Genomic DNA, 12500 nt, shown 5'->3' with positions numbered 1-12500 from the left:
CCAGGTAAGGAAGCTCAGCAGGGCCTCGTCCACGGTGCGGCGGTTCCCACCTCCGCCACACGTCCCCCGCCCCACACGCCGGCGCTTGCGCTGACGCACGGCGCTCGGGCCTTTCAGGCCACCTCGGTCACGTGACCTGGGCCTTTCCTCACCCCCACCTTCTCGCACAGATACACCTGTCCCTGAGGAACCGGCCATGTTCTGATCACTTATTCCTTTATGATTGGGTGAAAATAAGAAATATACAAATAGAGACATACAGACAGAGTTTAATGGATGACGAAATATTTGCGGTCTCTATTGTTTAAGGCTATCTCCCACTGTCAACTGGAATTCAGGTCAAAACCAAAGTCAGTCAGGATCATGGCTACACAGCTACAAATCAAAGCTTGATCTTTCAAACCCCACGACAAAAAGTTTTAGTCTGGCTGACAAAATAACTCAATTTTACAAAGACTAATGGAGTGTCACTAAGCTAGTAATGTGTTGTAATGTAATGTAATGTAATGGGTTTCCTGAAAACTGGTCACGGAGTTAATTAGACCTACATAGCTTACTATTCGTAATCAAAGAACAAAGTTCAACAGGTCTTTTTACAAAGAGGGAGTGTTTCCATTACATTTCCAAGTGACCAATCTGCCAGGAAAACTTTCGACCTCGCCTTTTTTTAGAGGTTGGTGTAATGAAGAGGGTGATGACCTATTGAGCATGAGCTTACCTGAAGGAGACAGTCGCGCGTGAGTAACGCCCTCCGCTCTTCCCGCCTCCGCCGAGTCCTCAATATCGGCTCCCAGTGATTTACTGTCGGCATCAGGCTCGTCACATGAACCAATGTGATACAACAGTTCGGCAGGGGCCCCTGAGCTCAGGATTCCGTCCTCAGAGTTGACATCTTCGCTTTTGATCTCCAGCAAGTCACCAGGTTTAGGGGGGTGACTAAACAAATAGGAACCTGATGTTGCAGACCCGAAAGCTGTTGTTGGCAGGCCATGGAGGTATGCGTCTGAATAACCCGCTCCTGGCAAAAGCTGATGAGCCATGATACCACCCCCTCCTGAAGAATAGGACAAGGATGGTCGGTTCGTCAAGACACGGTCCATGACTTCATAAAACTTCCAGGTCCTTCCACCCCGAATGGTTCTCTTCTGGTTTTCTTTAATGCGGCGGTATTCCAGTTTCATCTTTTTAATTTTCTCCCTACATTGATCCCCCGTCCGGAAAATTCCTTTCCCGTGCAGAACCTCCGCGATGCGATTAAAAACGTGCTGGTTCCGCAGACAGCTCTCCAACTCAATCTGGACCGACTCGTCCGCCCAAAGCTGCAACAACTCGGCCACCTCCGGGTCAGACCAGTTGCTCCCACGCTCATACTTTTTACCTCGAAAATCCATATCTATAAACACAATTTGACAGGTTATCTACCTTGTTCATTAGAGGACAGACACACTTCCTGCTCTGGACGTCAACTATAAGGCAGTATTTCACCCAGCATACTCCTCACTATAATTGTACATTCAGCGCTAACGTGACAAATGAGGAAACTGTTCAAATGCTCATAAAACAGTTCAAGATGTCTCTCGGAAGAATTGGCAGCCATGGTGACATTCGCTATGTTTACACTTAGTAACTAAAACATTGCAAATAGTGAGATCAAACTAAACAAAACCACGAACTAATTCATTTTATCAACAGACATTGCCCACTGTCACCTGATGATCTGTGTCACGACTCCTCGAATCCTGACCCGGACCAGACCAGTCTAAACCCTCCACTATTTAGGCATAACGGATGAAAATGAAATCAGTGTTCATGTTGATATTTATAAATTGGACATCAAAAGCAGAGGTCGTAAGAATGGGTATAATTCTACATCCGGGTTGACGGCACATGCGTGCTGCCGTTATTCCGGGATAACTTTGGTCCGTGCTAGCGGACGCAGTAGCTGAAAGCGGGCTGGCAAGTCTGCCTGTTTCTAGCATTGGTCGACCTGCCTGACAAGCCTGAAAACTCAAACTTCAATACTATTGCACCCTCTAGCGACCAAACTGTGGAACGTATCGTGTTATGGTTGATTTAATCTGTACAGCATACCTGGAAAGTTTAGCTATTTTTTAAACACACTGTAAAAACCTCCGGGAAATGTTATCTTAAATAAACGTAAAAGTAGACGTAAATACCTGCTTGTAGGCTAGCTTAATATCCAAAGAAGAAGGGCTGGCTGATGAAATAAACTGTCAAAATAAGTGTAGGCTAGTTTAGATAGGTAGATAAATAAAAATACAAAGCAGTGATCACTTTATAGTTAGTTTTAGATTTAACTTTAAGACCTACAAATTATTGCTGATTATTATATTATAAGCTAATGTGTTGCCTTATAAATATGATGTTATTATGTTGTCTATAGGCAGTTCCACTGGAAAGCCACTTCAAGACTATCCAACAAAGAATTGAGCTCAGTTTAGGGCATGGATGCTATATGAAAGCATTTAACATTTGGTCAGTATAAAAGGACATTGCTGCTGGTTAGGTTATATGTGTGTAACATATGTTCATACTACTTTTCATTATTTACCGTTTCATTTTATTTCATTAGAACACCCTACTTAACCTATTTAATTAATTATTCACTCTGCCTATACAAAAATTCATTTTTTCTGAAATGACACATTAAAGATCAAACGTATTGATCTGGTCATATTTTCAACAACAAGTATACATATAGGTCAGTAATCCAGTAACAATACTATGTTTAATTCTTTCTTTATTTATTTATTTTCATGGAGGCCTGCTATAGTGATACTTATTTTTCAACTAGCTGTTTTACCAATAAGATCCTCGAGATGGCGTCAATGATCAACTATTCGCGAGATTGGTAGTTTTGTTTTTTCCTTAACCTATGATTGCACTGTGACGTACTTCCTGGGATTTGCAGAACATAATTACATCGTGAGGGGATCGTGTTGTCTTGTTGCAGAAATGAAATTAGTTGAACATTTGAAACTCATGCTGTCCTCTTGCAGCACGGGGGAAGTCTGTAGCAAGGAATAACTATGAGACTGAATGATAAAACTGCCGAAAGTTTTTCACAACCTCTATGGTTAGTGATATGAGCTGTTGGAGTGTGGGAGGTTGTTGGTTGAACTGACGTTGGGTCCAGTGAATCCACAGGAATGCGTGCGAACTAGAGGTATCCTCATCCTCATCATCATTTCCAACATCACACAAACTGTCAAGTTATCGTTGGGAACCACACAGGAAGAGGCTGGACCACCGTTTAAAATATGACACATTTGCCGGGGATCCACTCTTTCGAGAGATAACTGGACATGACAGCCTTGTTACTAAACTGTCTACGCCTCTGCTCGTAGGGGAGCCCCGGGGCAATCGCTACTTGTTTGCAAGGAGGATAACCGTTCTCTGTCGGGTAAAATCAAGGTAAGGATAGAAACCTGCCGTCACCTATAACGCTGTTTATATATCGTATGTTAATAGGCTGTCGAATTGCTTGCAATTTGATGCACGCTAGATAAAGTGTCATACCCGTAGAGCTACGGGATCACTAGATCAAACTTTATTTGTCAGGAAGGCTAATATTGTGTGTTAGTACTTTCTTACTTCTTAACTTAAACAGGATGATTAATGTAAAGAAGTAGAGGTCTTCTTGCGAAAGAGTTTAGTGAGATCCGGGAGAATAAGATGTTGTGAGCGGTTGAGGCTTTACTCTCATGTCGTCTCAGCCAGGTTTCAGAGGTGGTGTTTGTGTCTCAACTTTCCGAGTTGAAGTGCCAACATGACGTCTGCTTACTAAAAACAAGTTAAGGTAAGATAGTGTTGTACACAAAATAGAAGAGCGTTTTTTATGGGTGCTGCATTTTATAAACGATCACAAAAGGAAAGCAGTAGCCTACTGCCGCTAGAATAGACTCTTGGGTTTGTAGAGTAGGATTATGTCGATTGAAGAGAGAACATTTGTCACCTGGCGATCTGGCTATGGATCATGGCTTGTCTTAACGAGTTTGCGCTTATCCACGAGTTCTTGTCAAGCTGGCTCTTCTCTCAATCGGATCAAGTCCTACAACGGACAAGATTAGCCTAGTTATTGCGCTCAAAGCAGAATTCGTCTCATTTCCTCCCTGCGAGGTGTTCATCTGCTCCATGCCTCGAGCTGTCACCGCCACGCGTCTGTGAGATTCCTGTCGGTGCACCGAGAAGATAGCAGAGTGGAGGTGTGTAGGAAAGCTATTTCGTAACGACCTTCGTTCGCCTCGGTAAGTTAAACCTCCAAAGACTCCCGTCACAGATAAATCAGCCCTGTGCAATAGAGATACTGGAGGCGCTGGAAGTGCAACAAAGTGTTAGATAAAATGTGTTAAAAGGCTTACATATATATGTTTAATGTGCCCCTGAAGGTGTGTTTTGCAGTGTAACATGGGTTGTGTGTGGTGTGTGCCTGCCCTAATTAATTTACTATCCTAAGGGGAGGATGGTGAGTGAGGAGAAGAGAGAGAGGAAAAAGTGTGTGCGTGTGTGTGTACCGTCTGTGTCTGTGTGTGTGTGTCTGTGTGTGTGTGTGTGTGTGTGTGTGTGTGTGTGTGTGTGTGTGTGTGTGTGTGTGTGTGTGTGTGTGTGTGTGTGCGTGCCTGTGCGTGCGTGTTGGTGAGAGAGAGGAACAGGGGATCTGGTCTGGTCAGATTAAATGAGTCACTACGGCACTGCAGGTGGACTCTCTCTAATGTCATCAAAGGTCACAGTGCCCTGAGACGTGTTCTGTCTGGCGGCCTGTGTGACCATGATTACGCCTTTCCTGCTGTACTGTGGAAAGGTCTTCCTAGAGGGGAATCTCACGTGCCCAGGTATGGGGACGCTTAAATTAGGAGGGAATTAGATTTCATTGTGAGTGCTGAATTATTCACAGAGTCTAAATATGCCTCAGAAAATGCAATAACGGCAGCAACGGAGGCAATACTACCAGAACTCCAGGGTGTGACACAGCATGTTGAATTGGTTGGAATGAAGATGGATTGAGCTGGAACTCCGATGGTCCACCCCGGTGAAGCTCGTATCTACCCTCTGCCAGGAAGCTCCTCCGGGGAATTTTGCAATGAAGCATTCTTATTTGTTATCTTGGAGAACTAACTACATTTAGCTAATGTTTTTTTCTCCGAGAGCTCTTGGCACTGGCTGTGATAACAGATCATTTTCATTATCCTGGACATTAGGAGGAGTGTATCTGCTACCAGGAACCATGCAAAGTTACTGGCACACTCATGGCTTCTCTCCAGTTGTTCTCATTAGTGGAGTAATAATGAACGTTTGTGCGTGCTCCAGCCCCCCCAAGCTGTTATCAAGCCAATGAGTCCAGAAGTCTGTAAGTACCACGCCTGATGGTAAGATGGCATCAAGGAGGAAGAGAAATGTAGAAAAGAAAGAAAGAGAGAGCGAGAATATACTGCGCTCGCTTTGGATGGGCCTCTTCATCAAGGCGGTCTCTGAAGCCCACTGAGGCTCTTCACTCCAGCACGTCTCTCTGTGTGATTCAGCCAAGCTCCACTCCTGCCAGCCTGTCTCCTCTCCAGCTTGCCTCAGCAAATGGCTAGGTCACTGGCAAATAGGCCTCTCAAAGGTGCAGAAACTTCAAAAGTGAAATGAAACATTTCAAGCACCAGCCTATTATGTTCTCTTCTTTTAGTTTCATAGATGTTATTATGTATTAAGCTGCAGCAGAATAACCCACAAAGCTGTTTAAAAACAAAAATGTATACACGATCAGTCATTTGGTTCAACTCTGCAGTTTACCTCATTACTCCACTGTGAGCTCATTAGCAGGCTATAATGATATTCTGAGTTAAACTTAACACGACATGTAAAAGTAGGCTGAAGTCCTGGAAATCGTGATTCTGAGATTTACATAATTTCACTTTGAATTTTTACAGCCTGTTTGAGAAGCCTACATCGAAGGAAAATAACTCTTGATAACACTTTGATTAAATTCTGACTACGTCCTTTTTGAACATGGTGATGCCTTAGTCAGGCTTTTGTTGTCTGTTTGATCTACGACTGCAATCTACAACTTACAGGGTAACATAATTAGGGCTCATGAGAGACATATTCATTACATTACATATTCATTCTCAGCTTTAACGTTTAAACTGAGTCTGTCACATGTATGAAGTTAAGTTGTATAAGTTGGTTCTCTGACATGTTAAGGTTTGGGTTTGGCAAACACTGGCAAAACTCTATTTGTCCAGTATGTAGCTGCTGTTTAATGTATGTAGTATGTGTGTAGTGTGCAGTTGCCCATTTACATGACACAAAATGAGGGATTTGTTCTTGGAAAGGAGTAGACATCTTTCCACGACTGAGCATTGTGAGATTTGTGATAATTGGCAGCCTGTGAAATTGAGAGTTGAGAAATGAGGAGAACTGGTCATTCGTCTTACATGACAAAATAAATAATTGGAAATACTCCTTTGTTTTCCATTTTGCAAGCCCGTGGCTCTGCTGTTTTTTTTTACCTACTTTCTGCACATCTGGTATATCTGTTGTCTCGCAAACAATAATTGGGTACAGTATTAACTTCATGAGCCATCTGTTTTTGTCAAACAAGTGTACGTCTGACGCTGGTCATTGGCCGATGCCATGTTTCCATGTATGTTTGCTTTACTCTTGTTTTTTTTGTTGCTATGACAGTTATGACCTATACTGCAACACACCCAGTCAACATCACCTCCTTGAGTAGGTGTCAGAACGTCACTCTACCGTATTGAGAGTGCCTTATGTGCCTTATGTTTCCAGTATCAAAGCAATGTCTGAAATAGCAGAATCGTTGAGGTACAGGGTACTAACATTACTTTAGATGCATCCCTGTTACCAAGAAACATGTCAAGTGTTGAAATGGCTCCGCATCTGTTGCTGTCTTTGTAGGAAATCATCTTTCAACTTTCAACTAACACCTTTACTTGAATTCCATCGGTTGAATCTATTCAATCTCTCTTTTGATCACATGCTTTGGTAGATGAGACGGAGTGACAAAACATTTCAGTAGTTTTGAACAGGGAGAGTTATGTGCATGTTGTTACATCACAGCTCTCAGCCATGCAACTTGAGGTTAGCATCCTTGAACCCTGTTTCAGGCTACGTTGATAAAACATTTCTATAGGCCCCTCTTAGCATTGTCACGCCGTCCGGAGATGGCAGACAGCAGAAACAGAGATCTGCTCCCCCAAAGGCGATAACCAAATGAGTCTTTCAATTCAAGTCTGAATGACGTCTGATGAAGCAGAATCAGGTCGAGAAAAGATCAGAGTGCCTATCTTCTCGTTAGTCATTTTTATCATTGGGACATGAAACAAGTTCTGGTTAACACGTCTTGAGAATAGAATCGAGCCGACAGTCAAAGTTGTGGAGTCTAATGGTTGTCACATATGAAATCACGATCCATTAAAAAGAAATTTCAATCGGGATTTCAGAAACCATTAACAATCTCCCTTTTTGTTTCGGGCGATGGCACTTGAATTAGGCCACCACTTTTTCATTTTAATTGGCACTTTGGATGGAAAATCTTATTATTCAGCTGTTGTTCAGACATGGCTGAATGAGGAGATTGTAGTGAAAAGCTTTTCCATGTCTGTGTAATTGCCGTTTTAAATGGAAACTGCTCTGATGTCTAACGGTAGAAAGCTAAAACATGAACAATTTCAGACCCCCTTCCTTACACACACACACACACATACACACACACACATCCACCCACTTTTTGATCAAATGCCAAAGTGCTCCATCTCATCCCCCTGTGAAGTATGTGCCCCTGGCATGCACTACCATCTATATAAGTGTATAACTTTTCAGCCACCTGAGGCAGATAGGCACCCCAACACCCCCCCCCAAGAAAATTATTTAGCTTTGCTCTTGGTGCCGCAAGGCAATTGATTATTTCATATTTTTGTCACACCAGAAATTGTGTTCTGGTGGTGTGTTTTCACCAGAATGCTTTGTAGTCAGATAGGTTCCATATGCTCGACATGGCATCCTTGGACAAATATAATGTGCTCCAGATTTGATGTGGCCTTTGTATGTTGAACGTTCCAGAAACACATAGGCTGTGCGTACAATTCTGCTGACGTGTCACAGAGACTATTCTAAGCGAGATGAATGGTTGTGAAGAAGCTGGCACTGCAAAATTTAAATTAGAGTGTTCGGAGACATTCCATTCCTCTCGTTTCCAGAGCTGTGTTTTATCTGTCATGATGATTTCCTTCCCAGCTTTGCTCTCCACATCCAGGTTTACTTCTTCATCTCCGTCGTCTCTCTCTCTCTCTCTCTCTCTCTCTCTCTCTCTCTCTCTCTCTCTCTCTCTCTCTCTCTCTCTCTCACTCTCACTCTCTCTCGCCCGACCTGCTGCAGACCACAGGAAGAGCTCTTTTGAAAGAGAGCCTGGGCAGGCTCCTTTAAGTTTAAATATTCTCTCTCTCTCTCTCTCTCTCTCTCTCTCTCTCTTTCTCTGTCCCTCTCTCTCTCTTTCTCTCTGTCTCTCTGTGTCTCTGTCTCTTTCTCTCTCTCTCTCCCTCTCTCTCTTTCTCTCTCACTAATAAGCGCTGCCGAGCTGAAGGTGGCCATATGATATGTGAGTCATGCTGATTGGCTAATGAGCTCACGTTACTCAAATGTGCTTCTCCGTGTGTGCAGCTGTGTCAACCAGGAGTGTGTCTCACCACACACCCCAACGGAGGCCTCGCTCATAATAACCATCATGAGCATTCATTTGATGAATTATTGTTAAGTATCACCTCACCATATGTTAAGTATATTAGATGGCAGCCAGCAGGTAATTTCGGAGGAGAAGGGAAGGAGAGGAGGGGAAGTGCGGTGGTGGTTGTAGTGGTTGTAACTCTCAGGATTGCTTCTTAGACAATGTGGGGAAACGTGCACAAACTTCAGCTCTGGAGTGTGGATCTCAGAGGTTCAGCACAGCTGGTGGGAGGATTGAGGGGGGTGGGCTCTGGAGGGTTGCCTCCTGGGTGGATGTGGGGGTGGGGTTGGGGCTGCGGTGGGGTGGGTAGTCTCTTGTACAGACTACTTGCCCACAGAACACCATAGACTTGTGCATTAATGATCACAGAATTTGCAGAAGTGCAGGCCACCTGCTCAGGCAACGGTTGTTTTTGATGTGAGAAACAGGGGGGTTGTCAAGACGACAGCAGACAAACAATCATTGCATTTTTGGAAATATGATTTTATGCGGAAAAAAAGAAACAATCACTGCATTTTTAGGTAATTACATTTGGCAAAGAAAGAGCAATCACTGAGGCAATTCTTCCAAATTTCGGGTGCAAACACCACTTAGAGTGGTTCAATGGTTTGTTGATTTGCGTGTTGGTCCACACAGCAGGCCAAGGCGGTCCTTGGCTGTGTTGAAATGAAACGTGGGCCATGCTTCCTACCGCCAGTCTGGCTCGAGAGCCTAGTTGTAAGTCCTCTTGTGCTCGAACCATGCATTAGAAGGCAGGCCGCGTCAGACGTGTCTGATCCCAGATATTGTTTCTGATTTAAAGATTGGGAGCTCAGATTTGACAGCCAGAGTGCAAGAGGATCACAGGGGTCACAGAGCTTTGCTTGAGTCTCAAGCAGACGAGACAGAATATCAGTGTGTGAGTGACTCTCTTTAGATGCATGAGACTCCTTCAAGACAATAATGTGTATATGTGTGTGCGTGTGTGTGTGTGTGTGTGTGTGTGTGCCTGCATGTGTTAATGTGTGTGGGTATGTGTATACAGTTAATGGATGTTTAAGTGTGTTTGCATGTGTGTTTAAACTGATTAAATCATTCTCTCTGTCCTCTGCAGGTCCTGCGTGTAGTTGTCCATAGAGGCCTGCAGGGGTCGAGCTTAAGCAGCCTCTGACCCCCCTCCCCCTCCCTCCGGCTGCCAGAGACCCAGCCCCCCTGTTCATGGATGCCCGGCTGGGCCTGCTGCACACTGGGGCTCTGCTGCTCCTCCTCCACCTCCTCCTCCTCCTCCACCTGCCCCTAAAGACCCGGGGGGCACACAGAGCCACTGTCGCTGCCTCCTCCTTCACCGCTGGCACCTACTCTAACTCCTGGGCCGTGCACATCACCGGGGGCGCCCACGAGGCGGAGCGGATCGCTAGGAAACATGGTTTCGTCAACCATGGCAACGTAAGTGTTGGGGCAGCAGCAGCCGCAGCAGCACTAGTTTTGGTCGTGGGTGGAGGGATACAAGTGTGCTGTAACAAGAGATTCGTGGTGTCATGACTAATTGTTCAACGATAGATAAATGATGTGTATATGTGAGTGCCGTGAGAGTCACTCCAAATAGAGTCTCACATGAGAGAAGATAAATAACACTATATAAGGTACGATTGTTGTGGTGACAAAGACAAAAGTGGGTTTGGGAGTGCCTATTGATTTAGTTTCAGGCTAGGCCAGTTAACAGCTGTAGCATCACACTCTGCATTTCTCTCTGTTCAGTGACCATGATTAGAGGTTTTCCAATAGCTCTAGCGCTTTGTGTGTGTGTGTGTGTGTGTGTGTGTGTGTGTGTGTGTGTGTGTGTGTGAGAAATAGAGAGAAACACAAGAGAAGGGATAGTGTGTGTTGTCCTCCCTTTTACCAGCAGCCATTTAATATGGGGTGTTTACCCATCCCTGGTGGCCAGTGAATGATCTTCTCCAGTCTGTGTTGATTCCAGGCTTTTCTCCGCATCTGTAGCTGCCTGCTCAGCTACACTATAGCACATCGAAGCACAGCAGGGCCCATCAAAGCACAACCCGCTCCGCCAGCCAGCCAGCCAACCAGCCTCGCTAGCCTGCGGCAACTTCACTCTTCCCTGTCTCTCTCTCTCTCTCTCTCTCTCTCTTCACTCTGCAGAACCAAAGCGAGTCCGCTGTCAGTTTTGTTAGGCGAGCACAGCAGGACACACTCTCTCGGCATTGTGAGCCCAGCGGTTGCCCCCTCCGCCTGGTAGAGCGCGTACAGCACGCGCCCCTGCCCTTGCCCTTGCCCCTGCTCTGCTGCTGGCACAGCCCGACGATTTGAGCACAGCTTGAGACAGTGCTCTTCTGCTCAGTGCCCATGGGAGCAGCACAGCCCAGTAGGCACACGAGTGAAGTGAGTCTCCACCAACAAAGACATACAGTATGAAATGCAGTATTGCACTGGGCGTCTGGGGACAACCGAGTGAAATTTGTTTTTAAGGGTAGAATGAATAAAATAGTGGTACAAAACAGCCAGAAAATAACTGACTGGTGCCTTTGTTAGGTTGTGGACATGAAAGAAAAGGAAATGAGAGGAGAGGAGGAAAGCCAGTCAGTGTTAGTGCTGCTTCTCAGCACTTTCAGGATCAAAATTTAAAGAAGTTGTTTTCAGACGTCTAATTCTTAGCTTGACGTGCCACCACACCCCCCACGAGATCAAGTCTTCCACGACGCAACCACAGTCCTGCTGTCCTTGTGAGCGTGGAGACTGATGTGTGGGTTTTTCCCAGAAATGTCTCTCTTTTCAACTAAATAATAGACGTGTCCACAAATGAGTAGGATGATGCTCCTGGCAACTTGCTGTTGTGTTTGTACTGACGCAGGCCTTTCACTAGCAGATGGGGGAGGAAAGACAGAGGCATTTGGTTTGTTTTGTTTATCACTCTTGCCATCATTTGTTAATGTTGCCGGCCCTATAAAGGCAAGCCTGAGAGGCAGAATTAGCACGCGCTATTCAGGATGCTTTAGCGTGCGGCGACAGAAGTGAAACTCGCATGCACTCATGGGATTTGTTGTTCCTCCTTTCGTTTGTCGGCAGAAGTCATCATAAAACCCACCTTGCTTCGCCTTCAATCCCCGAGGGACCCTCTTCTTGTTTGTTTGCCCAAGTTGGGATTTTTAATGACCAGAAAATTGCATTATCTTGGATATGTCTCTGCACTGACAGACAATCTCTCTAGCAGGCTTTTTTAAAGCCTGTGAAGACTCTCTATAACGGAGTGCCAGCAGGCCTGCACATAGATGTCAGATCTATTCTCCTCTCTGAAAGGGAAAAAGCTAACTGTATATAAGGGTGATGTCTGCTCCATGCTGCACTGCCAACAGCGAGGACGTCCTGGAATCAGACATGGACTCAAGCGCTTCCACCTCCACTGATCCCTGTGTAACAGGATCTCGCCACCGCGCTTTAAATAAGCCAGCGCTGTTATCCATTAAGTGTGAATTAATACGGCTTATTAGCACAGATGTTGGGTCCCTTCCACACTGAGAATGACTAATGACTTAGCCTATCGCACCCAGTCGTATTTCGGTAAACAGCGTGTTGCCAAGGGACAACTTGTGTGTGTTTATCTTATCGATTATCGTCACTGCATTAAATCGCTTAGATCAAGCCTCTCACAGTCGGCCAAATAAACATTGATGTTTCACGTCCCTGATCGGGCGAGTGACGCGAATGCTAATGTGCTTGGGTGTTTTCCATTTTTAAAAGCATCATCTGGACTCGGCCC

At 45.0% G+C, this 12500-nt stretch overlaps 2 protein-coding genes across 3 annotated transcripts in view; one reads left to right on the top strand and one right to left on the bottom strand.

The window, feature by feature from the left end:
• accs (1-aminocyclopropane-1-carboxylate synthase homolog (Arabidopsis)(non-functional)) overlaps nt 1-1804 on the bottom strand; it is a 21943-nt gene extending 20139 nt beyond the window's left edge. Inside the window, exons 1-3 of the mRNA XM_080842966.1 lie at nt 1710-1804; nt 719-1393; nt 1-215 (exon numbers count right to left, since the gene is read on the bottom strand). The exon at nt 1-215 is cut by the window's left edge and continues 420 nt beyond it. Coding sequence (XP_080699092.1) covers nt 1-215; nt 719-1391 — 888 coding nt within the window. The 5' untranslated portion in view covers nt 1392-1393; nt 1710-1804. The remainder of the gene's footprint in view (nt 216-718; nt 1394-1709) is intronic.
• A 1149-nt stretch (nt 1805-2953) lies between these two features.
• furinb (furin (paired basic amino acid cleaving enzyme) b) overlaps nt 2954-12500 on the top strand; it is a 76797-nt gene continuing 67250 nt past the window's right edge. The window contains exons 1-2 of one of the 2 annotated variants that reach the window (XM_080841561.1): nt 2954-3435; nt 9843-10174. In XM_080841561.1, coding sequence (XP_080697687.1) covers nt 9947-10174 — 228 coding nt within the window. In that variant the 5' untranslated portion in view covers nt 2954-3435; nt 9843-9946. The remainder of the gene's footprint in view (nt 3436-9842; nt 10175-12500) is intronic. The other variant, XM_080841562.1, reaches the window with a different exon arrangement.

The sequence above is a fragment of the Sprattus sprattus genome (genome assembly GCF_963457725.1).
Source record: "Sprattus sprattus genome assembly, chromosome: 7".
In the NCBI taxonomy this organism is placed as follows: Eukaryota; Metazoa; Chordata; class Actinopteri; order Clupeiformes; family Clupeidae; genus Sprattus; species Sprattus sprattus.
The sequence above is the reverse complement of the archived record's forward strand: the minus strand, read 5'-3'. Positions and strand labels throughout refer to the sequence as shown.